General features: G+C 39.1%; 6 protein-coding genes across 10 annotated transcripts; 4 read left to right on the top strand and 2 right to left on the bottom strand.

The window, feature by feature from the left end:
• The first annotated feature begins 2292 nt into the window (after positions 1 to 2292).
• Positions 2293 to 4739, top strand: LOC110765447 (uncharacterized). The gene is made up of 2 exons (XM_021968579.2): positions 2293 to 2529; positions 4202 to 4739. The coding sequence occupies exons 1-2, from the start codon at positions 2413 to 2415 to the stop codon at positions 4550 to 4552; spliced, it is 468 nt and encodes a 155-aa protein (XP_021824271.1). The 5' UTR covers positions 2293 to 2412; the 3' UTR covers positions 4553 to 4739.
• A 44-nt stretch (positions 4740 to 4783) lies between these two features.
• On the bottom strand, positions 4784 to 6213 carry LOC110765444 (NHL domain-containing protein). The gene has a single exon (XM_021968577.2). It carries the CDS (start codon positions 5986 to 5988, stop codon positions 4861 to 4863), a length of 1128 nt encoding a protein of 375 aa, XP_021824269.1. The 5' UTR covers positions 5989 to 6213; the 3' UTR covers positions 4784 to 4860.
• Positions 6214 to 6551: 338 nt separating this feature from the next.
• Positions 6552 to 8288, top strand: LOC110765446 (uncharacterized). Its single transcript, XM_021968578.2, has 5 exons — positions 6552 to 6978; positions 7261 to 7348; positions 7501 to 7571; positions 7712 to 7768; positions 7909 to 8288. Exons 1-5 carry the CDS (start codon positions 6877 to 6879, stop codon positions 8122 to 8124), a joined length of 534 nt encoding a protein of 177 aa, XP_021824270.1. The 5' UTR covers positions 6552 to 6876; the 3' UTR covers positions 8125 to 8288.
• A 2606-nt stretch (positions 8289 to 10894) lies between these two features.
• Positions 10895 to 11824, top strand: LOC110765448 (uncharacterized). Its single transcript, XM_021968580.2, has one exon. The coding sequence runs from the start codon at positions 11110 to 11112 to the stop codon at positions 11560 to 11562; it is 453 nt and encodes a 150-aa protein (XP_021824272.1). The 5' UTR covers positions 10895 to 11109; the 3' UTR covers positions 11563 to 11824.
• Positions 11825 to 17810: 5986 nt separating this feature from the next.
• On the top strand, positions 17811 to 18707 carry LOC110765413 (hydroxyproline-rich glycoprotein family protein). The gene has a single exon (XM_021968535.2). The coding sequence runs from the start codon at positions 18098 to 18100 to the stop codon at positions 18575 to 18577; it is 480 nt and encodes a 159-aa protein (XP_021824227.1). The 5' UTR covers positions 17811 to 18097; the 3' UTR covers positions 18578 to 18707.
• A 1169-nt stretch (positions 18708 to 19876) lies between these two features.
• LOC110765443 (protein WVD2-like 7) lies at positions 19877 to 24323 on the bottom strand. 5 transcript variants are annotated; one of them, XM_021968576.2, is made up of 10 exons: positions 23778 to 24323; positions 23592 to 23664; positions 22478 to 23152; positions 22025 to 22180; positions 21778 to 21821; positions 21611 to 21697; positions 21403 to 21511; positions 21226 to 21297; positions 20800 to 20928; positions 19877 to 20618 (listed from the first exon to the last, which is right to left on the bottom strand). In XM_021968576.2, exons 2-10 carry the CDS (start codon positions 23631 to 23633, stop codon positions 20211 to 20213), a joined length of 1722 nt encoding a protein of 573 aa, XP_021824268.1. In that variant the 5' UTR covers positions 23634 to 23664; positions 23778 to 24323; the 3' UTR covers positions 19877 to 20210. The 5 variants fall into 5 exon arrangements, with proteins under 5 accessions (XP_021824268.1, XP_021824267.1, XP_021824266.1 ...); XM_021968575.2 differs by having other exon boundaries at positions 20800 to 20910; positions 21415 to 21511; positions 22025 to 22246; positions 23778 to 24322; XM_021968574.2 differs by having other exon boundaries at positions 20800 to 20910; positions 22025 to 22246; positions 23778 to 24322.
• Between the last annotated feature and the right edge of the window lie 1672 nt (positions 24324 to 25995).

The following is a 25995-nucleotide window of genomic DNA, read 5'->3' on the forward strand; positions in this document are numbered from 1 at the left end:
GGTGTTTTCTTTTTTGGATCCTCTTTTAGGGATAGAAAATTACAGTAATTAATAGGCTACCTATAAACCTCTTTTGTGGTATAAATATGACATAAACTAATGGCTGGAGTTTTACGGTAGTGAGTTTTGTGGCCTCCAAAGACTAGGCAGGTCAGCGCCAGTTTAGTAATTGTCGATGAGGCAAAGCGACGGATTATTACTCCATGAGAACGAATCATTTTATACAGCCAATTAATCACGGGAATCGAAGTATCAAAGGTTGTTTTTGTTGTTTATATGCTTCAATATCAAATTCAAATATCTGAAATCATTCTAGTAAATTTGTGTCACGTAATTGGATGATCGCATCGGCATGTGATTTAATTTACCAAGATTAATTAAGTTTATTGCTTCCAGTATATACCACCAAAATATTTACTTTGTTATTGTTAGCTAGAGGCGTACATTACATACGCACAGTAGATTACAAAATTAGTCTAGGTATAGCCTATAGGACTAGGAGAGCTAGCTACCCTAATGTTGATAGGTCGGAGGGACAACGAACCTGAGGTGTAAGCAAAGAGACTTTTCATTTGGCAAGGGTTTGCATGGAATTCAACATCTTGAGCTATCTACATGTTTCCTCCTGTCCTGTGGCTATATATACCAAGTTTAATTATGAGGAAGAGGATCAACTTTTCATCAAAAAACGTGATCATGTCCAGGTACATTTTAAGAACACAAGTCTTCGATCTGCAGGTATGTCAGTACATATATATATAATCTCATCACTGTTTTTCTTCACCAAAAATATATTGACAATTACGCCATGTAAATTGTGGTCCAGCAAGTTTGTGCTTCAAAGTCAATGTGATCGCATCAAATTCTCCAGTGAATTGCGGTTGGTAGAAAGCTATATTAATCTGCTTTTAGTTATTATGATTTTGTTTCTTCCCTCCTTCCCTCCTTCCCTCCTTCCCTTCTTTTATATGTACTCATTTTCTATATGTGAATATTACGACCCATATAATACATGCATTATGCATAGATGAAGTATTGTTATAATTAACATCATCTCATGCTCATCGACAAAGCTCGTATTGGTTGTGGGCTTGTCTGCCTTTTCCAATTTCAAGTCTTGTCAGTGACGTGGCATTATCTCACACCTTCCCGTTGCGTTGGAGGTCAAACAATTTCATTGCGCATGCTGCATGCAGATTCGTTTCTGGCTCGGTAGGTATGGCTTTCGTCTTCACCGAAAAGAGCTTTGAAAGTTACTTTGTTGCGGGCATGCATACAGTCTACAGACTCTGAAAGCCCGTGGCCATGAATGAGATTTGCTTGTTTAATCAGGTAAAATGACAAGGTAAAACAATCAGCTAAGGTTAATTCATTAGTGAAAATTTGATTATCTCCCTCTTGAAAGAATATAAATGAAGGGTTAGTGAACAACCAGCAAATCCAACACTTGGAGAATAAAAGGCTAACTGAAACACAGTGCAAGACAAATAGAATCTTGAAAGAGAATCCCTTGTGTTGTGCTTAATGTACGTAATTTATGTGGGTAGCGGCAAAAGCAGAGGAGGAGGCCATGGTTTACTTTGTTTTCAGAACACAAGTACGTGACTTATGTTATATGCATAGTTTGGTGAATTTTTTTTTAAAAAAACAACTTAATTAAAGATACTACTTGTCTTCTTACCTATAAGAAAATACTTCTCCTTTATGCAGATCACAATTTGACAAATGTGTAAAAATAATTAATTAAAAACACAAAATAAAAAATATCTACACATACACCGCACTACTATTAGGAGGAATGATACTTAAGGAGGAAAGTATTTTCCAAATAGAGTGTAAGAAGAGAGGTTTTTCAGATTTTCAATTCGTCGTTCTTTGTATTACTAATTGGAAATATATACAAGTAAAGATGGCTGGCCACAAGATTACAAACTAAACCACAAAACCAGATTTCTGATTTCCAGCATTTTGTATTTCCCTAAAACCAGGATTTGTGCTTCTAGGTGGTAGACAAGCTTTTTCAGAATTTGTGGACAGCAATCTAACACTCCCCCTCAAGACATTAACCGACATTTTAAAACAAGAAACTTTCAAAATCGAAAAACACACCATACTTGGCAGGATAAAAAGAAAAAAGAAAAAATTTCACGACTACAATCGATTTTCTTTGCATCATTCATGTATTTTTGTGTTCGGGGTGGGAGCTACATCGTGATATGGGTTTACACTTTGGGTCCACTGGTGACCTAAAAAACCTTGGGCCAACAAAAAACAACCAGTCCAGATGAGTGAAACTATTACAGAAGGCCCACTAATTTGTTTGCGTCTCTTTAGCTCTACCGACTGCCCCTTCAAACTCCACAAATAAACCAAGTCTAAGGGTCGGAGACCGTTGATTTTTGCGGGGGACTGATGGCATTCTCAAGTTGCAAGCTGGTGGGCGGTTCGCTTCCTTCGGCAGTCGGAGAGAACCAGTTGCCCTGGAAGCGCTCGGTGACGACAACCCCGAAGAGAGCTCTTCCTCTTCAGGTTCATTTTTAACTCATCACCTTAATTTGGCTTTGGCCTCCTCCAGAGTTGAGATTCAAGTTCAACACTGGTAAAACCCCTTGCTTAGCTGAACTCATCAGTCTCCTTCTACTATTTGATTTTCAACCGCCTTTGCTAGATTCATCCACTCTGTGCTGCTCAAAATCCTTTTATTGTCGTCTATTTTGTGCTTAGAAATTAACATTTGTCCTCTGAATTGTTGACCCACCTCTTTTTCCGAGCTCATGTCTGTAGGAGAAATTCATTAAGATTGGTTTATTATCTATGTATTTTTGGGTGAAGTTTTCAACTGCAAATGCATTTGGGTTTTCCTTTTAAACCCAATTATGTAATATCAATTATCTATAGGGTAATTTACTTTACTGGATCATTCTTTGTAGTAAACTCCGTGCTGCAATCATTTAGGAATGTACTAGACTAGTGGGTCGCATTTTGTTCACATAGTTACAGATCAAAAACATTTGTAATTTCATAACAGTGAATGAGTTGTTTAGTTTATGTTTCCTTATTTTCGGAAATTTGTGAAGAAACTTAAACTGTAAGCTGTAAAAAGGTTTGAGTTCTCTCTTTTGATATCCTAATGTTTGTTCGCTTTTTGTCTAACTCAGTTAATTAGTCCTCTGATATGTGAGGCTACAGACCTCCTATGTCTATAGATTGTAGCGCGCATCTGCAGTCGGAACTTAATTGTAGCTTTTTTGTTCCAAACTAGTTTACTAGTTGGTATCACTGAGCGAGTCGTCTCATGCCATGTGAAACTAAGTGCATTGTTTCCAAATACTTGGAATTGTTTCGATGTCCATAAATGGTACACATCATATTTAAAAGATCAACAATTGTATGGTAGCATAATATTTGGGCGATCATCAATTATGTATGCAGCAGCTGATCTGCCTAATATGGTCCATAAATAAGCAGGTTAAGAGCATAATATTAAACCGTGGGCCATGACATCCTTAGATTTCATAGTTGGCATTTAAATTTCATTGTAGGAGTCTCTGCTTCCTGAGTTTCAGACAAGAGGAGAAGAGAAATATCTTTCTTAGCTTCCATAGAATCTACGTACTGTATGTTTTTGGTGGAGATAAGTTACCAAGATTTTGATAATAGAACCTAGGGTAGTCGTAACCTTTTCCATATGGTGCCCATTGCCCAAGTTAATTTCTGGCCACAGTGTAAGTTTGTTGTGATGAATTCATGCTAATCTGAATAAGAAGTACCAAATATATGCTCTGTTTTGTCATCTCTAGTTTGAGTGTTTTTATCCCAAAGATCTAAGGCTCTAAGCGACAGAAAATTTCATTAATTTCTGGTCATAAATACAAATGGATCACAAGGAAGATGGATTAGTTTTTGCTTAGTGGTAGGATGGGATTTTTACGCATCCTTCTTTTGGTAATCAGGGTCCCTCTAAACTGTATGCCGTAAATGGTTAAATCATGCATAACTTGAGCAGATTGATTTTTATTTGTCAAAGGGCCTCCAGAAATTAGGCTCTAATACCCTTATTAGTGCTTTCTAGTACTTCTCAGTTCTTGGTTACACACTACAAGTAACAAAAGACTAAGTTCGTTCGTGTAAGGTGTAGGACTTCTGAATTCATCTCTGAGATGCACCTTTATTTAACTTCTCCTTTTCTGAATTATTGCAGGTGAGAAGTGAGGGAAAACGCAGAATAGAAGCTCCAAAAGCCTCTGGCGTTTCACGAAGAGATTTGATGTTATGTTTGCCTGCTGGGACACTGGCAGCAGCCACTCTTTTTCCAATAAAACCTGCGGAAGCTCGCATTGTCAAGCCCGAGATCAGGAGGAAAATTCAAGAGAAGTTTGAGAAGATCAGGGAACAGTTTGGGCTGTCAAAGCCGAAGACCAATGATGGGAAAGAGCCATACCCATCACCACCATTGTCGGAGGAGAAAAAGCCTCAGACTTTGCCCCCTGCAGCACCTCAAAATGCTCAAGGAAGCCTGCTTGTACCACCAGTGGAAGCAATTCTGCCTTGAGATGGTAAATGGTCATTCATTCCATTGTTGGGGTTGTTGAACTTTGGCTGCCTTATCGTTTTGTTGACACAGTAGGGCATGACACTTGTCGAAAGTTTATGCTTCTATAGAATTTTAATTGGCCTCTGTTAATTCAGAACTTGGGATCACGATTTCGTTGTTGAATAAACCTTTGTGTGCATGATCATTTTTGCTCCTGGCTATGTTTTTCTTTGTTACCATTTACAAATCTTATATTGCAGAAAAATCAAACTTCATTGATATTGATCTGTTACAACAGTAATCTACAAAATGAGAAAAAAGAAAAACTAATTGGTCTTTTTGTTCAAGTTGCCAACAAGCTGGCGCATCTGAAACCTCCAAAACAAGAAATAAGCTAATCCCAAGCCGATCAAAACGAAAATCCAAACACTGTCTTCCTTGCTCTCCCTCACCGACCTCACCTCCGCAATGCTAAACTCCTCCCTCTCCACATTTCCGGTCATACCCTCCATGATGTGCCCACGCAGCACATACACCCTGTCCTCCGCCCCGACCGCCACAGAAGTAGGAAAACCCTCGGCGTCGAGGTCAATTTTGTCATAAACCGCACCCTCCCCCCAACTGTCCTGGCTCTTCAAGAACCACAGCGTCTTATGTGACACCACCAAAACGACGCCGTCGCTTCTGATCGCGATCCCGTCGGCGAAATGCATGTCCTCCGGCAGCAGCACCAGCCTCGCCGTCCCGTCCTCCGCGTCCACCTTGAACATCTTGCCCGTATTCGATTGCACCACCAAAAGATACCCCTTACTGTTATAAGCGACGCCGTTTAGGCCGCAGAAGCTATACGGTAGGTCTCGGTCCACGGGCTGCGCAGTGAACGCCCGAGACTTGGAGAAGATGGAGGCCTCCCCTTTGGCGTTGACCTTCCAGATGAAGTTGCCGGCCGAGTTGGTGACGTAGGCGTTGCCCTTGAAGTCCACCGCGACGTCGTTCGCGATCTGACGTGTGCCGTCGCTGACGTCATCTGAGGGGAGGGGGGAAAGGAAGAGGCGTTGGCGGGTGCGGAGGTCGTAGGCAGCGAGCGCGTTGAATTCGGGGAGCGGGGCCAGGGCGTGAATATTGGCGAGGAGGCGGTTGTTGACGGAGTCGACGGTGAGGCCGACAACGGAGACGTTTTCGGGGAGGGTAGGATCGGAGATTAGGGTGTCGACGACGCCGGCGTCGGAGACGGAGGCTATGATGCGATGGTGGAGGGAGCCGACAATGAAGTGCTGGGCGGATGGGTCATAGGTGACGCCTTCTGGGTAGAGGTTTGGGGATCGGAAATTGATGTGGTGGGGCTTTCCGGCTTGGGTTAGGGTTGGGATTGGGCCCAGCAAGATGGCGAGGACGATGACAATGAAGGAGAGAAACGATGGTCTGGATGCGATTGGAGGCATGGTGTTTTTCATTTTTCAGTGTTGGAGTGATGGAAATATGTAGTGGTGTGCATTTATAGTGATATTAAAGATTATTTCTTGTCAAGCAATCCAAGGCCAGGCAGCCTCCAGTCTCCCATTTCCAGATATGATTTCTTGTCAAAACAACAAACGATCGATGAATTTGCCTGAAAAATTGAACAAACGAACTCTTTGCGGACGTCGATTTCCTTTCTCAAAGCTAAAGAACAAGCAAAACAAACAAATATCTATATTTGTTCGGCCTACAAGAAAAAGTCGCTATTCATTTCTGTTTTGGATCCAAACTTCCCAAGGCTGACAAAATTTAAGTTTACATGCGGTAGCCCAAAGTCCAATCTCTTTCAGGCCTGAGACGAAGTAGCCCAAAGCTAATGTTATAACTTCAGATTCCAAAGCCTTAGGCCTTTGCCTTGGGATATAGTTTCAGCCCATGCAATAACCGTGCATGCTGTTTTGCTTCAAAGCTGAGCTGAACATAACATTTCGCAAACCCGAAAATATCAAGGGCCCTTGTGGCAAAATAAAATTCCACGTCATTTATAAAGTTGTTCCGGAACATTCCGGAATGGAAACCCAGAAGATATTTTGCCTCTGTTTACAGAAACGGCCATAGCTAAGCCAGCCATCACTGTAATATAAATACGTACCACCACCCTCCATTTCTCTCTGTTCTTGTTTGTATTACTTGGTATTTGTATTTCAATGGTCCTCTGGTTTCTATAGCATTCAAGATTAACAAGACTCTGATATTAGAAACTGTACACGTGGTTGATAAAAGTGCTTGAGGAACTTGTGCTTTGCGAAGTTCGGTGTTTGATTGGCAATTAAAAGAAGCTCTGAGATTGGTTTTCTTGGGTGGTGGTGATTTTGGTGGAGGAGATGGAAGCTGAACAGGGGTCGCCATCTTACTACAGTGTTCTTGGTGTCAGTTCGGACTCTTCCATTGAAGATATAAGGCGTGCTTACCGCAAGCTTGCTATGGTAGGTAATCTTTATCATCTCTTCTTTTCTTTTCTAGATTCTAATTTTCATATATATATAAGTGCTTGCTATATACATAGATCACGTCCAGAGAAAACGACTAGATTTCGGAGAGAAAAAAAAAACCCCTGTTTTTTACATGGTGACAATGAGAAGAAAAGATGCATCTTTTTGGTTGGGTTTCTGTGCTTTTTGGATTATTTAATTCGGAAAGTTTTGTGCTAATTAATGAAATGAGTTTAGAGTTGACGTTGTGTATTTGGTTATCTTGTGTTGGTGCAGCAATGGCATCCGGACAGGTGGACAAGAACACCTTCTCTGTTGGGTGAAGCCAAGCGAAAATTCCAGCTTATTCAAGAAGCCTATTCAGGTATATAAACATAATTTTTTTTAAGTGGTGGTTTTTTGTGCATAGGGTTTCTTCTTGAATTATTAATTATTTTCATTTAAAAGAATCTTCGAGTGTTGATTGATTTGATACAGCTTTTGTTTAACCCTGTTTTTTGGTTTTGATTGGAGCAGTGTTATCAGACCAGAGGAAGCGGACCATGTACGATGCAGGCTTATATGATCCTGATGAGGAAGACGACGAGGTGGGTCTTTATGTTTCTATTTATTCTTCAATCAAGGCCCTCTCTGTGTGTTGATTTAAGCTGCCTTTTTCGTTTCCTCTGTTTCTTTATTGTGCTGTGTCTTTGGCACCTAATTTACACACAACTGATGTGTACCGCAGGGATTCTGTGATTTTGTGCAAGAAATGGTGTCTCTCATGGCCGAATCCAGAAGAGAGGTAGACTAGACTAGACTCTCTGATCTTGTTTTCTTTTTTAGCTTAATTTGGTTGGTTCGTGGTGTGATGGTAGAGATAGTTTCTACTTAGTCGTTTCTAGGAATTCTAATTGGGGTTATGTAATTTGGAGTGGTGATCAGGCAAAGAATTATAGCATGGAGGATCTACAGACAATGTTGATGGAGATGGCCCAAGGGTTCCAGTCTCCTCCTCCGTCTTTGTTCTGTGGACAATCAGCTTTTGAACAGTCTGGATGCTCCAAGACCAAGAGGACGCGTCTGGAATCTCATTCAGGGGTGGACAGAGGCTCAGCTCTACACGTACCAAGCCTAGGAAATGGCTTCTTTTCATTTTAGTGGGTGAAGTGGTTGCTTGCTGTACTTTGCCTTTTGCTCTTGTGGTCAATTCTGAGTGACTCTGTACAAAATGTTTTTGGGTAATCTCAAGTCCCTGCCACTGGGCCTGTTTGTTGTACTGGACTCAAGTTGGAGGCAATGGAATTGTGAAAACTTACTTTTTATGCCTTTGCTTTGAATGATTGATTGGGGTTCAATCAACAAAAGCCCAACCCAGGAAAAAGAATGACCTAATGCTTTGTCGTTTAATTGGAGTTTGGACATTTCTGTAATAATTGCCTAATTGGTTGTTGAGTGGGTTGGCTTTTCATGTTGCATTGCTTTCTCTTGGATGGATTTACTTGTGGAAAAAGGAAAAGCATTTGGTACTGTTTTTTTTTTAAATTACAAAACAAAATGACAACAATGTTAACATAAAGTTATGGTTGCGCTGGGCCAAGCCAAAAGTATAGCCATTGGATACGTCACGACTGTTTCATTTGTGTTCACAATAATTGAATAATTGAATATAATCAATAAGCAGCTTCCCAGTCAGATTGATGCGATCCTTCTCACCAGCTCCATACATAAACAAGTCTGCAGATCTCTTGGCCCTTCAATTCAACCTTACCCAGTTATTGGCCATTCTTACAGGGCATATTATTATTACTTGTCATATTGGCATGTGGTGGAGGCAAAAGCTGTTTTTGAGTAATTTTTGCATATTCCAAGTACACCATGTGATTGTTTTTGGTATCATTTTCCTGCCAAATAATGAATGCACCATGATTATTTCATTATTGGACTAACAATTAATAACTGGTTTCCAGGAAAAGCAATACTGATTAGTTTTAAGGAAAGAAGGTTCCGAAGATAATCATCCTTAGCTATAGCTATAGCTAGGCTGCTAGGCTGAATGAATGAATTATTTATACTAGTGTGTGTTATTGGGGAAGTTGACCTGGATCTGGATGAAGAAAAGGGGAGGGAAGAATATGCTTTGAGAAAATGGGACGGTGCCCCTTTATAACCGATTATCTCCATCTCCCCCTTTACCCATAGACGCATATATGTATAATGTATATGTATATGTAGATTCCACATTCACAGCTTTTTGTATCCTCCCCCTCTCTCTCTCTCTCTCTCTCTCTCTCTCTCTCTCTCTTAAGTTTCTTCAGGGTTAAGTTTCTTCAGGGTTAAGTTCCTCATCGCTACAATTTCAATGTGTCTTTCTGTGGCTAAAAGCAACAGTTTAATACTGCACACTTTGGTTACAACAACACAAATTAGCACTGTAAAGCTCAAAGCCCCAAAGAGAGAGAGAGAGAGAGAGAGAGAGAGAGAGAGGAAGGTAGATCTCATAAAATGATTCATTTTTTGATGATCCAAGCAAAAGGTGCAGTGCAATGTCTCCCTCTCTCTCTCTCTCTCTCTCCCGGAACTGCAGCTCATCAAACGTGTAGAGAGTAGGGCCGCTATGTCATCAAACGTGTCCATAATATGGGCATTGGAAATTGGAATCTCCCAAATATTGACAATGAAATGTTGATTTGTTTGTGGCTTGTGGCCACTAGTCTTTTGCAAGACTTCCGCAAGAGTCCTTAGTCTTTGTTTCTTCTGCTTAGTCTTTGTTTCTTCTCACTCAGAGTCGGTCTCATCATGTTAATGTATATCAGTATAATTATAACACCTATAAGTCTCGCGCATACGAAACTATCGAGGACAAACAAAAGTGGGCAACGACAATTCAACAATTAGGGAATTGACCCCAGATGAGCTGTTGGTGATCCGATATTTTATATATATCCACCAATCAATTATGTGCTGCAACATGAAGAACAGAATTCCCCAAAAGGCTCGTGAGTCATCATGTCAATTGACACATAATAAACTTACCCAAAAAAAATAAAATGTTCAAATGATGCAAATGAAGCGGATATTTCATGCTTTCGTCTCTCATTTTTCGCTGGCGATTGATGCTGTATGAATTTTGATGCATGTTTATGTTAAAAGGGGCCGGTGGCTGGACAATATATCCTGTTTTGTCTAAAGATGTACGGGTTTATTTTACTCTTAATTATAAGCTCAAATGGTCACTTTTTCGTTTAGATGAAATGAAACCTCCTTTCTATTCTCCTACTTTATATAGTTTTCTTTTTCTTTTTCTTATACGATTCGAAATGTTATATATATGTGGACAAATTTAATAGAATCCAATGAATCAACCGTAATTTAAAAGTAAAATAGGAAAATGATAGATGGGAACTCCTACTCTAATTATTGTTGCGATCTCTAAGCGGGATTTTCAATCATCTATCCCTTTTCTTTCAACAACGAAGACTAAAAAATTCAAGAAAAAGAAAGCCACAAAATTACATGTCTAATTCCCAGCATCAAATAAGATCTTCTTTTCTGTTTTCTTGGCTTGCTTGATCTACTTCCATTTTCTTCAACCTCCACAATCGAACCCTTGAATGAATTCATGATTCACCAAAATTTTCTCTAAGATTTGTGATCCTTCAAAGATTCTTTTTAATTACACCTTATTACATTTATAGGGCTATACGTATAGTAAAAGTATCCGACATTACACTATGCATATCGTACATTAAGTAAGGATTGATAAGAAAGCAATGTACATATACATTCATACGCCCATAAAATAAAAGATTAGACATCTGTAAATGGTGGTGGGGGCCAAAAATTTGGACCATCCACATGCAGTGCGATTCCCTTGAAGAAAAAGCAACATCTTTCCTTCCTAGTAGAAATTAGAAAAGCCCCTCACAACACGTCTCCCTCACTTCAATTTCCCATCCCTCAAACCCCCAAAAAAAGCCCTCTCTTTTTCACTCCATGCACCTAATAATAACGTAATCTCTCTCTCACAAACAGTCTTCCCTCCCCCTTCTACCAAATTTCCTTAAAGTCACCAAACCCACTCCGCCCTAATAAAAACCAGTACCATATCAACATATCAATCAAATTCACAGCCAGGAACTCCCTATGCCGATCAAAATGCGTTGCTTTAAACCTCCGGCCCTGGCTATGATTGCCATGTTCCTTTTGATTGCCTCCGTAGCAGGTCCAGTCTACGCTGACGAAACCCCACCCGCTCCTGGAGAGGAAAAGTGCGCCCCATGCTCTCAAAGTCCCCCTCCGCCATCACCGCCACCACCATCTCCTCCGCCACCGTCACCGCCGCCGCCTTCTCCCAAAAAACCACCGTCCACTCCGTACTGCCCTCCGCCGCCATCGACGCCATCAACAACGCCATCAACGCCATCAACGCCATCAACACCATCATCACCGTCCACGCCATTGATATACATCACCGGTCCACCGGGGGACTTGTACCCTGTTGACCAGAGTTTCAATGGTGCTAGCCGGAGTTTGGTCACGGGGTTACCGGTTTTAGTTGGCTGTGGCTTGTTGGGTCTTCTTCTGGCCTTTTGGTGATCATGTACTTGTTCATTCGTAATTTCTTATGCGGTAAGTAAGATTAGTTCAGATGGTATATGGTTTTAATTAAGGGACATAAAAATTTTCTGGATGTTATAATTAGGGATCAACAGTTTCATTTTTTGTACTCCAGGGAATTATAAGGGCACAAATTTAATACCTTTGTTTTCATACTTGCTCTTATCAATTGTGTAATAATCTTTCGATTTCAATTTTATTGTCAATCTCGTGATCAGTAATTACGTAATTGACTTTGTTCTTTGGGTTCATAATTTTTTCTTTTTCTTTTTCCCTAGCTCTTGAATTATGAAATTTAGAATTATGATTGGATTGGTAATTGATGCGATCCGCTGAATATGTTGATATTGATTTGAGAGTAAGGATGGATCACCGGCTTGCACTTCCACTGACGTCTTAATTAAAAAAACTTGCTTTCAATGTGGACCCCCTTGATTAATGGTTGATGTTCCTTCTTAGCTTAGCATAGCTTAGCTTAGGAAAGGCTCATGTGTCCAGGTGGCATGTGCTTAATGGACTCAACTATGAATGTGCCACTGTGCATAATTCAAGCCATAACTTGTGCATTTGTTGTTTAGCCAATATTATAGTGTAATCCAATAACATATTAATATTGCAAAGCCACAAGCTTTAAAATAATATGCGTACTTTATCATTTATATATTTCCAAAAGAAAAAAAAAAAAATTTGAAGCAGCGACCATCCTTATTGTTTTAGCATTTTGCAAAGGATAGTGATGCCTTTGTATTATGCACTTGTTGCGTTGGGGCGGCCAAAGTTAATAATAGTTAGAAACTGGTCACAAATTGCCAACACTGGACAAGACAATGCATTCCAAAACCAAAAACACACAATTTTCGCAATCTGCTTGCTAAAGGGTTAAATCATTCCTTTAGTTTAATCTAAAATGAACAATATGGTTATTGTATTTTATATAGCAATAGGAGATTAATTTGTTCTTGTACAGTTTGAAAAAAGTTTGATCGCTCATCCAGTGAAGTTGACGCGTGTGAATTGATGTCCAATTAGGAAGGTTCACATGGCTTGCCTAGTTTGAGTACGTGGGCCTGTCGGTCAGTGACTTACAAACTTGAAAATTCCAACCATCTGATCTTGATATCAGAAGTCATTCCATTCTGGCTACGTGTCGTATGCTTCTGTGCTTCTGTGCTTCTGTGCTTTTAGAACAAGAAGAGATCAACTTCGGTTTCACCAAACTATGAAAAGGGTCCCGCAAGCTTTTTAGTGCCATGTCTCTTTTCACATACATATACATGATCTTGGGTTTTATGGGCAAAGCCAACTAGCTGGTGGGTCGTCCTCTTCCGTCCTTATTCATAGCCTCATAGGGTCGGTTTGTTTGGTGTGTGATTATTAAGTTTAATCAAGATTTACTTGTCCTTATCTACTTACCCCTTCATGCTGCAATTGGAGATAAACCACTGCTTAATTTAGTAACAATGTGATTATGAATTTAGATGCCTTGCCACGCAGTACAAGTGTGATTGGCTCCATCAAGGATAATGCAATAGTTGGTATAGCTGTGAGGAAATTAGGCTACACCACACCAACCATGCAACTAACGAAACAGCAGGCTGATGGGTAAATGATCAAATCAAATATTATCCTAAGCCTAACTAACAAGTTGAGTGAGTTGGGGCCCTTGGGGAGCAGCCTACCTCTCTCTCACATTGACTCCCACCAAAACAACAAACAAACAAAGAAAACTTATGCATATCATTCTCTCATTTGGATATTTGGACATTATTACTGTACGGATGTCATTATAAACAAGAAGGAAAGCAATTGGATGCAGATGGGTGCCTTGAACAAAAATAAGACGTGAGATTTAGTTCCTTTGCCACAAGAAAAGAAAGCAGTTGGATGCAGATGGGTGTTTACTTTGAAGCATAAGACTGATGGTTCTATTGATCGTTACAAGGCTAGATTGGTATCCAAGGCGTATACTCAGACATATGAAGTTGATTATTTGGAGACATTTGCCCTAGTGGCAAAGCTCAACACTGTGCGTGTGCTTTTATCTCTTGCTGCTAACCACGATTGGCCCTTATTGCAGTTTGATGTCAAAAATGTTTTTCTACATGGTGACTTCCAGGAAGAAATTTATATGGATCTTCCTCCCGGTATTCTTGTGACCTCTAAGGAGGGTGTTGTATGTCGGCTGCGAAAGTCATTGTATGGATTAAAGCAGTCTCCAAGAGCGTGGTTTGGAAGATTTGCTGCATCCATGAAAAAGTTTGGGTATGTGCAAAGTAACTCTGATCATACTTTGTTTCTAAAGCGTCATAAAGGTAAATTGACGGTTTTAATTATTTATGTTGATGATATGATTGTGACTGGAGATGATCATGTAGAAATACAGAGTCTTCAGAAGTATCTGGCTTTCGAGTTCGAGATGAAATCGTTGGGTGATTTAAAGTACTTTCTTGGGATTGAAGTTGCTAAGTCAAAACATGGTATTTTTCTATCCCAAAGGAAGTATGTTTTGGATTTACTTGCAGAGACTGGGATGTTGGATTGTAAACCGATTGATACCCCTAGTGAGCAGAATCATAAGTTGGGGTTATATCCTGATCAAGTTCCAACTGATAAAGAACGTTATCAATGACTTGTGGGGAAATTGATTTATTTAGCTCATACCCATTCGGACATTGCATATGTTGTAAGTATGGTGAGTCAGTTTATGCACTCTCCTAGTGTAGATCATATGGGGGTTGTGACTCGTATTCTAAGGTATCTAAAAGTAACTCCTGGCAAGGGATTGTTGTTTTCCAAAAATGGTCATACAGATGTGGAAGGGTATACTGATGCTGATTGGGCTGATTCAGCCACTGATAGGCGTTCTATGTCTGGGTATTTCATGTTTGTTGGTGGTAACCTTGTTACTTGGAGAAGTAAGAAACAAAAAGTGGTGTCTCGATCTAGTGCCGAGGCCGAGTATCGTGGGATGGCTCACGACGTATGTGAGTTACTATGGTTGAGGAGATTGTTGAGAGATCTTGGTTTTGGGCCACAGAAGCCTATGAATTTATATTGTAACAATAAGGCTGCAATTGCACATAACCTGGTGCAACATGATCGTACAAAGCATGTGGAGGTTGATCGAAATTTCATTAAAGAGAAGTTGGATGCGAAGATTGTTTCCTTCCCGTTCATCAACTCTAAGTATCAGTTAGCCAATGTCCTTACAAAAGCTGTCTCTTCCAGTATCTTCCTCAACTCGCTTGACAAGTTGGGCATGTGCGACATCTTTACTCCAACTTGAGGGGGAGTGTTAGCGAGATCCTAGTGTAATTAGGAGATTTACTTCCTAGTATATTAAGATTTTATTTATTTCCTTTTTTTGTATATATATTATGTAATTATGATTTTAGCTTATTTCCTAGTATAATCCTGCTAGGGTTTGTAACTTTGTATTATAAATACCTCCTTTCGGAGAATAAAATATACCGGAAAATACTCTACCCACTTTGTTTGACAAGAAGAAGTAGTAGAAAATATATAACATCCGCATGATAATAATATCCAGACATCCGCATAGACAAATTTTAACCATATATATGTGGTTCTCATTTATCATGACAAGTGTTTAAAAGACAAATCGATTATGGTTATTCATTCCCTCCAAATGGAATTACCATGTTAACATTCACTCTTGAATTAATATTCTTGAATTTGTTGGTTGTATATAAAATTAAACATGCAGGAAAGTAGTATTTTTGTTATTATATACAGACTGTTTGGTTGACAATAAGAAAGCGCAACAGGCTGTACTGTTGGATCAAATAATGCTACCTTAAGAGGTTTCATAAAGTTTAGGCCAATGGACCTCTTTCTATAGATGACCGCAAAGCATTATCCTTTTTGAACCACAAATTCCAAAGTAAAAAGAATACAGTCTCCTCATCATACCTACGTCACTCCTTATAAAAATAATTCGGATATAATTTAATTTGCCGTATGCCTTTCATTTTCCGAGTAAAATGAAAGTTACCCTTTTTTTTTTTTTTTTTTTTTTGACCTATGAGGTGGTCCTGGGTGGGCCCCAATTATGAGTGGCATCTTTAAGCCTTAACCACAACTCAGACTAATCCCCACTCACACCGGGTCGGCCCGTAAGGGGTAAAGTGTTGGCCAAAGTGGTAACTCCGTACGAGAGCAGGGATTGAACCCCTGACCTCTCTTAAGGAATGAGAGTGCTGAACCACTCACACCAACCACCTTGGTTGAAAGTTACCCTTTCCATTACATATAATTATATATCTTGGTTGGTAAGTAAAATTATCTTATATATTGTATTCAATTTCGGGATTATAAACCTTTGGATGTATTTTCTTCAACCATTAACATGTGCAAGCTCAAGATCATGATCATGATATTATTATTTGATTCTATTTAGATGTTGACGTTGTGTAGATGTGTGAACATTTTATTTTTTATTTGGAAGCACAGAATCTTGATGAAACTAAATGAATTTGATGACCAGTTAATGAACCTAATGGAGGCTTCATCTTATTTTACCTTCTATTCGTTTGCATGATCAAGGTTTAAGAAATAGAATGGTAGCCTTTAGTTATTTAATACAAACGAATGGAATGGTATTTAGTGAGCGATCCAGTTTATTATGTTGGGTTGTGGTGTGGGCTACACGAGAACTTGTTCGTCAAATTCACTCAACCGAGCTCTCATCACTTACTTTTGACTTCTTTTTATCCAGCTGTGCCTTGAATTTGCGTAAGTAGCAAAGAAAGTCATGGATCGCATTTTGGACGCTTTTCAAATGCAATTTAAACACCTGTCTCTATCTCTCCATGATTCCATTCTCAAATTTCTCACCAGCTTTTATATATAAGAACATGGTTAGGTGTAGAATTTAGTGACTAAGTTGACAATCCACATGGCCATATACGCACATCACACCCAAACAAACTTTCATTTGTGCTTCGACTTTGGTAATATAAAATTGAAAACCATGCACCAATTTCGGATGAAGATATCTTTGAGACATCATACAATGTAGTCACTACTTGTGACTTAATAGAGGACTTAGCTAGTTTATAATAATAATATAATTTAAATGTTATTCAAGGCTTATGCCTCAAGAATGTTTCTCCTTTTATTATAGTCTAATGATAATTAATCCAAGATTAATAACTCATTAATTAAGCTTTTCGAAACTCCATCGATGCCTTTGGAGAGTTTGGCAAGATCCAAGACAGCAAATTAACACAAGTTTCAAGTAAATAGCTGGGAACATGATACGATACCATGGAATTTGGGAGAGAGAAGGTTATTATTGACATTTACTTTATTTACTTTCAAACATGAGATGACCAAAACCACGATTGGAACCAAGAAAAGGTTACTCTGGTTTCATCCAAGTCACTCAACTATTTACCAAAATAATTTTTTTGGTTAGTTTCAATTCATTCCAATCACCCAAAAGAATAAAGAACAGTACAAACAAAGCAGTTCACAAATATATTCCCGATTTTAGCAGTTCACAAGTATAATGAGTAATGAGCTTCAAATTCGGATCTTCATATAATTTATCCACAAAAATAAAATAATCTAGTCATATAAGGCCGCCTTGTTCGTAGTCGTAGGGCATTATTATTATTACAATAATAATAGCTAAGCTAGAGTCTAGACTACAACCTTCTCTTCTCTTCTCTCTCTTCTCTTCTCTTATCTTCTCTCACAGACAGTAGGTAGTAGGTAGTAGGTACGCCCCCCGCATAAAGCTCCCCCAAGTGGGGCTAAGTCCTTCAAACTAATTTACTAGTATGGGACCCAAGTCAATTTCCTCATGCCGCGCGTTCCACTTCGAGAGAGAAAGACATAATGGCCCATGACCTTAAAGCATGTGACTTCGGGCTCCTCCGCCGGAACAACTGGTCTGGTGGCCTTCGACTTGGCCGTCGACTCGTGAGAGTAGAAGTGGAAGGCGCCGTGTGTTGTTGTCAAAGGGCCTAAACCACATATCCAACCTTTTTATCTAATCTTTTCTTTTTCTTTTCATATTGAAATGTGTTTTTAGTAAAGTCACAAAAGCAAAACTAAAAAGTTCGTATGTATCTATTTATTGTGGCTTGGGACCCCTAAACTTGGTTTCTATTTGTTGTCGCTTAAAATTTCCGAACCAACCTTTGTTATCAACATTCAATTCTAGTAACCAAGTTTCATGTACGAGTGTGACATCTTCTAATCATACCGCTAAAACTAAGACTAGTTACAGCTTGCTTTTGTACGCTCCCTTCCTTTTGTATATATGGATCCTTTTCTATTTTCTCTGTTTTTCTTGAGTCGTGTCGTGACAAGACTTTCATAGTCTCCTCCTCCTCCTAATAGCAAACAGCTTACCTCCACCACCACTCACCCACTCCACTCCACTTGTTTACTTTGTTTTCTTCTCCGACCTCCTTTCTCTTATTCATTTCAACATTTCCTCAAAACCTTTCCATCCACAAACCCTTTTTAACACACCATCACCATGGCTGCTAAGATAATAAACCCACTTATTCTCTCATTCTCAACCCTTTTCCTGGTCTCCATTCTTCTCAGCTTCCCGGCCACAACAACTTCAGATAATCCGTGCGCATATCCATGTTATCCTCCACCTACCGGCACCGGCAGCACTACTCCGGTGACCACCACAACGCCGTCTCCGCCGTTGACTCAAACCGGGTCATACCCGCCTCCTCCGACCGTCTACAATAACCCAACTGGATCGGGATATTCCTCTTACAACCCTCCTCCATCCACTTACAATGGTGGTGGTGGATATGGTTTTGGTGCCAATCCCCCTCCTGACCCCATCCTTCCCTATTTCCCATTCTACTACAAAAACGGTGCTCGCGGAAACGGAGACGCTTCATCAGCAACCCCCCTCATTACAAGATCATCCACCCTCTTCAACACTATTGCCACCACCAATCTTCTACTTGTATTTGTCGTCTTCTTTTTTCTCTAGTTTTCTGTAACAATCTTCTTCTTCTTCATCTTCTTTTAATCAATGAATTAGCTAGCTGGAGCTGGTCATGATCAAATATCATCATGTTTTGGTTTAATGGAAATCAATCATGTTAAATATTTTTATGGTACATGTTTCATATCCAAGAGTAGTATGTATTTAGTTGCAGTTGCAGAAATAAGGGTGAGAGAAACAGAGCAAGTGATAACGATGATGATGATACGTAGAATTAATATTATATTGCTTATGTTTTGTCTTAATGCGATGCTTAACCTCCCAATTAAAATATTACATCACCTATTTTGGTGATTGCGCGCAAAGGACAGCAACCAATAGGCTTAATTACAGAGTCGGCAGGTCAATGGAACGGAAACTTCACGATGCCTTCCTTATCCTCTTTTAGGCTCCTTCCTTTCAGTTTTTTGTCTTCATTCAAACTTTTTAAATGCATGGCAAACCAAATAGAGCTAAAAGCTCAGTTCCATTACATTTCAAGGTCCATTTTATGCCTTGTAAATTAATAAAATTGGTCTGCTAAAAGAACAATAAAGGCTAAACAAAGATTAAAGTTTTCAAACTTGGTTGTTAAGAGTTGCAACCACTAACGCAGTATGTGTATAAAGATAATAGAATAGGTTTTGCTATGGTGGTGGGGGGGCCCTTTGGTTGGTTACCACTTAGAGTTAAAAGTAGAGTAGAGACAGAAGGAGTATTATCTTTCTCCCTACGACATTCCAACCCACACAACCTTTTTAAGCAGAAGATTCCCAACATTTTATCAAATTCAAACATAAGGGAATTCAAAAGCATTCATGATGTCACATCCCGGGATCAATTCCGCCGTAGCTCGATATTGTCTGCTTTGGGCCCCCTCTCTACTCTCAGAGTTTTATTTCTGAGAACTCATGAGCAACTTCCCAGTGGGTCACACATCATGGGATTGCTCTAGCCCCAACTCGCTTAATTTCGAAGTTCTCATGAGTCTGAAGCCAATGAGCTCCCAAAAAGCCTCATGCTAAATGGAGGCGAACATGTACATATAAGGCACATCACCCCCTCTCCGTTGGTCAATGTGGGATGTTACACATGAGACTGTGACTTGTCATATTATTTAATGGGAAGGCAGAAAATCTTGAGACATCCGGGAAATGATAGAATTTCAATTGAATTTCAATGCCATTGCAAAAATTCTACATTTGTGGTGGGGAAATGATAGAATTTCAATTGAATGACCATAGAAAAGCTCTGTTCTGTTCTGTGCCAGCAACAAACTCGCTAATCCATTTCAAAGAGACATACTTTGATTGAAAGAGAACTTGCTTTCATTACAATCTACCTGATGAATAATATAATTTATCATATTTATAAGGTGGCAAGTGGGCCTAGCCTAGGCAATTTTAGCCCCTCAAAACAGCGCAACCATTATTATTATGTCTATTCAGCTTATATGCTTTTGTTACAAGCTTTGCATGGATAAAACTGTCTGTGGGACTCTAAAAGTGATAGCAAATGGAAACGCTAGCCTCAACAGCTGATTTTGATGATCACTAATAGTAATAATGGTTGTCACCAATACCATAAATTGAAGCATACTATGGATGATGGGATGACAAAAGGAACAAGGACCCTTCATTCATGAGGCAACACCAACTGTTAGATGACCCATTCTGGAACTGCTTCCGAAACCGATGCCTTTCATACCCTTCCTTGACATCTCTCTGTTATTTCTTTCGCCTCCCGCTTTCTGCTTCCCCTCACTTTTCTGACCTTTTGCCACCTTACCACTTTCTAACAACCGCTGTTTCTGCACATTAGTATCCTTCTCTTTTTCTTTCATCCTGCTGCCTTCACTTTTTGTTTTCGTATCTCGGGATAAGTTGGTTTCTCCTGAGGCATCATGTGATTCAGTTGTGCTTACAGGAGCATTAGCAGTGGGATCTTCATCCTTTCCTACCTCTGAATGTGAGGCCAATCCTGTAGCAGCTCCACTCCCTGGACTTGTTGACTTGCCTTGTACTTTAGAGAATTTGGTAGATGCAGCCTGAAAGATAGAACAACTAATCATGATTTAGAACACCACAAGTCATTCTCTATCTCACAACATATTCTACATCCGTTTTCACGAGTGAATTGGAATTTATGCTCTAATTCAAACTTGGCCTCATTGATTCACTTGGAATCTATCTCCTGTCTTAAAAATGCAATGTAAGACATCTATTTACCTTGTTTCCATCGGGCCCTGAAGTCGTAGCTACATTGTAGAAAGAAGGCATTGGTGCTGCTTTGAAGTTGAGGCTTTTCCGGAATTGTTTAATCTCAGCTTCTGTCTTTTCCTGCCGCATAACAGTAACCTGAACCCATTGAGATTCTTAAGAGAAGTTTCGAAAACATGCAATCAGGAATATTTGAGTTGCATTATCATTGAACATTTGCCTGATTTATGAGTAACTATATAAACTTTAGCATCCAAAAGTCCAGGAATAGATTAGACCCACAACATCTGCATCATTGTACCAAGCATAACATAGCATTCTAATCATTTGAAAAACATAATTATCTTTTTCAACATATACTAATGCATCCAACACTGAAATTGTCGAATAATTCAGCATTATATACAGAAGATAGTAATTGAATAATTTCTTGACCTGCTTTCTTGCTTGGATCTTACTCTTCTCATCTTCCTTAGCGTGCATTTTTTCTTCCAACTTCATGGAAAACTGGATTGTATGAGCCACAAGGACGAAGGAACAAGTCACTTCAATGTTGTAAGCCATATAAATCTAAACCCAAAATCTAAAGGAACTGCAAATTCAGAAAAATACATGCTGGCTTGCCTCTTTCCTCCTTTCTGCTCGTTCAGAACTTTTGAAATTGAAAGTTGCAACACTTGATCTCGTATCAGACTTGGTCAAATTGACTCTGTGGTTAAGCCTATATGAGAAAGGAAAAGGGAAAGATGATCTCCATCAAAATTCAACAGTTCGAGAGATAGAAACATCTAATAGCATTGAATAAGAAATGTTAATATACCTGTTTGCTGTTTGGCATCTTCTGGAGTCAGGCTTGAATGCCGGAGGTTGAGGTTCATCAAGTTTCTTGCCTCGTGACTCTTTATCACTACAACAATGTAAGAAGGATATATGAGGTTCCATTCAATAAAGCATGCAGGATTTCTACTTACAAAAAACAGTATATACCTTGTACTCTCATGAACAGATTTTCCCTTCAGATCTCCAGACTCCTGTGTGGAAGAAAAAAAGAGAAATGCAATGATAAATAATAAATAAAGGATTGCAGTATCCAAAGGCATACCATTATTGGGAAACTAATATGTATATAGCACACCATTTAGAGGGTGAAGAACATCATAAATACGAGGACATGAAATACCTTTATCATATTTTGGCATTTTAGTGGTAAATACGTATCATGAACAATGCTTACCTCTAATTTTGAAGTTCTGCGTCCAGAATGTGTTGATGGAATGGCAGTTTTTGATGACAGCTTTTCTTTATCCGTTCTCCGTGTGCCCTCTCTTTCTCTTGTATTAGAATTCTTTGTAGGATCTTTAGATGCCTCAGAAGAAATGCTTCTCTGGACCTGAGAAATGTTGGCCTTAGAATTGACTCTGGGCTTGGAAGTTTTGGATTCTTTTGCATCCTTCAACTAGATAGGACACAAGGAGTATAAGCAACATAGCATTGGTTCTCAAACAACAAAAGGAAAGTAAGTCCGGAAGCACATATCTAGATGCTATAACGTTATAATTATATCTATATTGTTTTTCGTCAGATATAATTACATCTAGATTTTAATGCAACAGAGTCTATAGTAAATACTATTACTAACTAAAGAAAAATGTCTTATTATGATGAAAGTATTCTTAGGAGCCCAAACCTTTGGAGAAGCACTTTGCCAAGTTTCTACAATAGTGCTATCAACTTTCTTAGCTGCTTCAGTCTTGGGGCATATATTAACAGGGTTAGAAGATTCATCAGCATTCGCTGCATCACCATTATGATTCTTATTTACATCAGTCTCTGGTTCATCAATAGTTGAAGAAAACTTGTCACAATCCTTTCCAGGTTGATGTGTTTCCTCAGAATTTGCATCTTCAACAGCACCATCGACCAAAATATCATCATCCTTTAAGGAAGATACCTTCTGAGGACTAGACAATAAAACTTCAGGATCTTCTTTTTCACATTCGGTCACAACACTACAGTCTCCATGATATTCTGAACCATCCGGGCTCTCATCAAATTGAGCATAACTGCTGCCTTCATTTCCATGTTCAAATTCTTCCCTGTAAGCACCACTCTCCAAGACATCATTTTCACAGACTTGATAATCAGTACCATGATGACACTCGGGTAAATTTGGTTTGGGAAGACCCTTCTTTTTGAAATGAGCTTCAAAGTAAGCTTTCTTCTTAATAACTGAACCTGGTTTCAAGCATTTTTCAACCTCTTCAACATATCTGTTATGTGAGAAAGATGATCTCTTTTCCCAAGATAACGCTTCATTTTCGAACCTCCCAAATGATATGGAACCAGAGTGTAAAGAGTCTGACTGTCCATTCCAAACAAGTGGCTGTTATAAAGGGAATGACTACAAAACAGATTGAATCGCTAAACAAAATTTTCAATTCATGCACTTTGTGGGAAATTTTGTATGCATTACTATATCAGTTTTTGGATACCTCTGCTGAAAATCAATCAAATCAGAAAAGCAGATCACAATTCATTACAATATCCAATTCCATGGCTTTTGCCAACACTTACAAAATTTCGACAATATGACCAAAATTCTTTTATTGGGAAAGGTTAGTTCTACATAATCGACCTAAAGGTCAACTCTTTTTGTATCTCATAACATTCCTAAAATTTTCCTGATTAAGTAGTTAATCTCAGATTGGTATAGATTTTATGAACCTTTACTTGCAAACACACAAAATTGGAATGAACATATACAATCAAGCACAGACTAAAAGGTGGAAACAAAGAAGTACCTGAAAGCTAAAACTAAAGGGTTCTTCTATCTCCCCAGACATGATTATAATCAGGCCTCAAAGGAATGTCAATCTTTCAGAGACAAAAAAGAAAATTAATAAGTAAGCAAACATGGGCAAGTCTCCGTTTATCCAAAACCCAAAAGAGAAAAAGTCACTGAATTGCAGGAAATGTTAAGAGCTTACCTTAACTAGAAGCGGGCATTTCAGAGGTGCAAGAAACGCATATAAATCAGATTAGCGGTGGCTGGCGCTTGGATCCCAGAGAAGGAAACAGTTTGGTAATGGAGAATGAAGCAAAATGTTAGTTAGGCATCTGAAGCAGGCGTGTTAGGAGGGAAAACACACACATGACACAACACCAAAGAAACCCATTACTTTGTCTTTGCCTTTAGATCTTGCTTCTTTTTCTTCTTTGTTTTTGGGGGGGTTACAAAATTAGATCTTGTTGTTTGGCTAACAAGCTTCTGAGGTTGAGAGAGAGAAAGAGACAGACTTTTTGGTGAGTGAGTGAGAAGTGATTAGCGTACTCATAAGTTGTCAAGTACTTAAAAAGGTTGTTTTGTATCAATCAGTCAGTCAAACCATTTCTCAATCTCAATCTCACCAATCGATGATGGTTGGCTTTTCGCCTCTTAATTATTATCTTCTTTCTTTCTGACACTTCGATAACGCCTTCAAACCCTCCGTTCTTTCCGTCGTTATTGTTCTCTGTTAAATTTTTGCCTGCCTGCCAGCAGCTTCACCTCCATACCCTTATTTTCCTACAAATTAACATATTTTTCTATATAATTAAAAGGTATGCTTTTTATTTATTTATTTTATATATACAAAGGATAGTATAAATTAATTTAATTTACAAACAAGAATTCGAATTGAGAGTAAAGATACCGATTCATTGTCTTCAACTGGTCTAATCCACGTCATGCTTTCAATTTTTTTTGAATGAGAAGCCTTTGATTAGAAAATCTCAAGGAGGATATAATCATTTGGTTAGGAATCAGGGTTGGGCCGACCACACACCAATTGGGACAAACTGAAAACCTGCTGTAGGAGCATGTGCATGGGCTCTGCATGTCTCGACCTGCCCAACATATACAAAGATATCGGGCCGGCCACGCCTGTGTAAACTCGGATCCTGTCCGTTAATGAATTGTCTGTCTTGCGATCCTGTCCCTTTATCGACTCTTTTTTTCCCTTTGGTTCGCCCGCTTAGGTAGTAATATATATGGAGAGGCTAGAATGAGGAGGTTGAGTGAGGAGGTTATTTGAGGAGGTGAAATCTCACCATCAACAACTAAAAACAAAGTACATCGGGGGGGGTGCATTAGGGGGTCCACACCCCTTTTGATGGTGAGATGGGCCTCCTCAAATAGCCTCCTCACTATAAATCCTCATTATAGAAGCTCCCGTAATATATATCCCTAATCCCAGTAGTAATCAACACCAAAACCAAATAGATCGTAGATCTATATATTGAATCCTCCAAATTTATTACAAGAAAACCGTCGTTAAGTGAAGACAAGACACCATTTATACAGGGAAAGAAAAGAACAAAGACGAAATTGCCCATGTGGCATCGTAGGTTAGAGTCAATGATATGGCCTAGCTAGAAATTAAGATTTGGTGGGAGGGCTTATCAGATGGGGAAAGTCTATGGCTTCATCATAAATTTGAAGAACATATAATAAAACAAGGTGGGCTTCCCTCTTCATCATCATATGGTGGCCCTATCCCCTATGGCTCCTTAATTTAATTAAGGAGTATATTAATTTTACAAGTTGTTACTACAAATGTGCATGTTAAGGATGCATGAGTTAAGGTAATATATATATATACAGAAATTCTCTTATGCGGACATCCGGACGTTATTATCGTGCGGACGCAGTGTATTTTGTACTACCCCTCTCTGTTTTCCTGCCTGTTTACAATAAGATCCGTATGATAATAACGTGCGGACATCCGGATAAGAGAATAACTGTATATATATATACATAAAGGTAGCCTGTCATGTGATAGATAGCTTGGCACGATGACTCATGTGATGAGCTCCACGTGGTTTTGATGTACCTTTCATTAAACAAGTTTAAGATTGTTAATTCATTACTTAGAAGTTTTTTTTTTTTTTGGTCAATGTTTGGTTTCAAAGAAACCAAAACGGGATAGAATGCAAACTGAGTCGGAAATACACGAACCAGGTAGAAGCAGCTAGACCTCAGTACAAGGCTAGAACCAAGCTTCTTACCCAGTCAAATTAAAACGAACAACAAACGCTAAGAAACAAAAAGAAAAGCCGTAAAACAGGAAGCTGAGAAAAGCCGCACCCCCAATAACCAATTGGCAAGGCACCCAACGCAAGACCAAAACCACCAGAGAAGTCACAGAAACCAAAGAACCGAGAGGA

This window comes from Prunus avium, chromosome 1 (genome assembly GCF_965620075.1).
Source record: "Prunus avium chromosome 1, drPruAviu1.hap1.1, whole genome shotgun sequence".
NCBI classification, from domain to species: domain Eukaryota; kingdom Viridiplantae; phylum Streptophyta; class Magnoliopsida; order Rosales; family Rosaceae; genus Prunus; species Prunus avium.

Bases quoted from the DNA above. Each gene is read 5' to 3' on its own strand.
- LOC110765447 (XM_021968579.2), top strand. From the start codon at position 2,413: ATGGCATTCTCAAGTTGCAAGCTGGTGGGCGGTTCGCTTCCTTCGGCA. The intron at 2,530-4,201 runs GTTCATTTTTAA...GAATTATTGCAG, and splicing joins AGAGAGCTCTTCCTCTTCAG to GTGAGAAGTGAGGGAAAACG.
- LOC110765448 (XM_021968580.2), top strand. From the start codon at position 11,110: ATGCCGATCAAAATGCGTTGCTTTAAACCTCCGGCCCTGGCTATGATT.
- LOC110765443 (XM_021968572.2), bottom strand. From the start codon at position 23,633: ATGTCTGGGGAGATAGAAGAACCCTTTAGTTTTAGCTTTCAG. The intron at 22,247-22,477 runs GTTTGGGCTCCT...TGTCCTATCTAG, and splicing joins GGCAAAGTGCTTCTCCAAAG to TTGAAGGATGCAAAAGAATC. The intron at 21,512-21,610 runs GTATATTAACAT...TTTCTCATATAG, and splicing joins AGATGCCAAACAGCAAACAG to GCTTAACCACAGAGTCAATT.
- LOC110765444 (XM_021968577.2), bottom strand. From the start codon at position 5,988: ATGAAAAACACCATGCCTCCAATCGCATCCAGACCATCGTTTCTCTCC.
- LOC110765413 (XM_021968535.2), top strand. From the start codon at position 18,098: ATGGCTGCTAAGATAATAAACCCACTTATTCTCTCATTCTCAACCCTT.
- LOC110765446 (XM_021968578.2), top strand. From the start codon at position 6,877: ATGGAAGCTGAACAGGGGTCGCCATCTTACTACAGTGTTCTTGGTGTC. The intron at 7,349-7,500 runs GTATATAAACAT...TGATTGGAGCAG, and splicing joins TATTCAAGAAGCCTATTCAG to TGTTATCAGACCAGAGGAAG. The intron at 7,769-7,908 runs GTAGACTAGACT...AGTGGTGATCAG, and splicing joins TGGCCGAATCCAGAAGAGAG to GCAAAGAATTATAGCATGGA.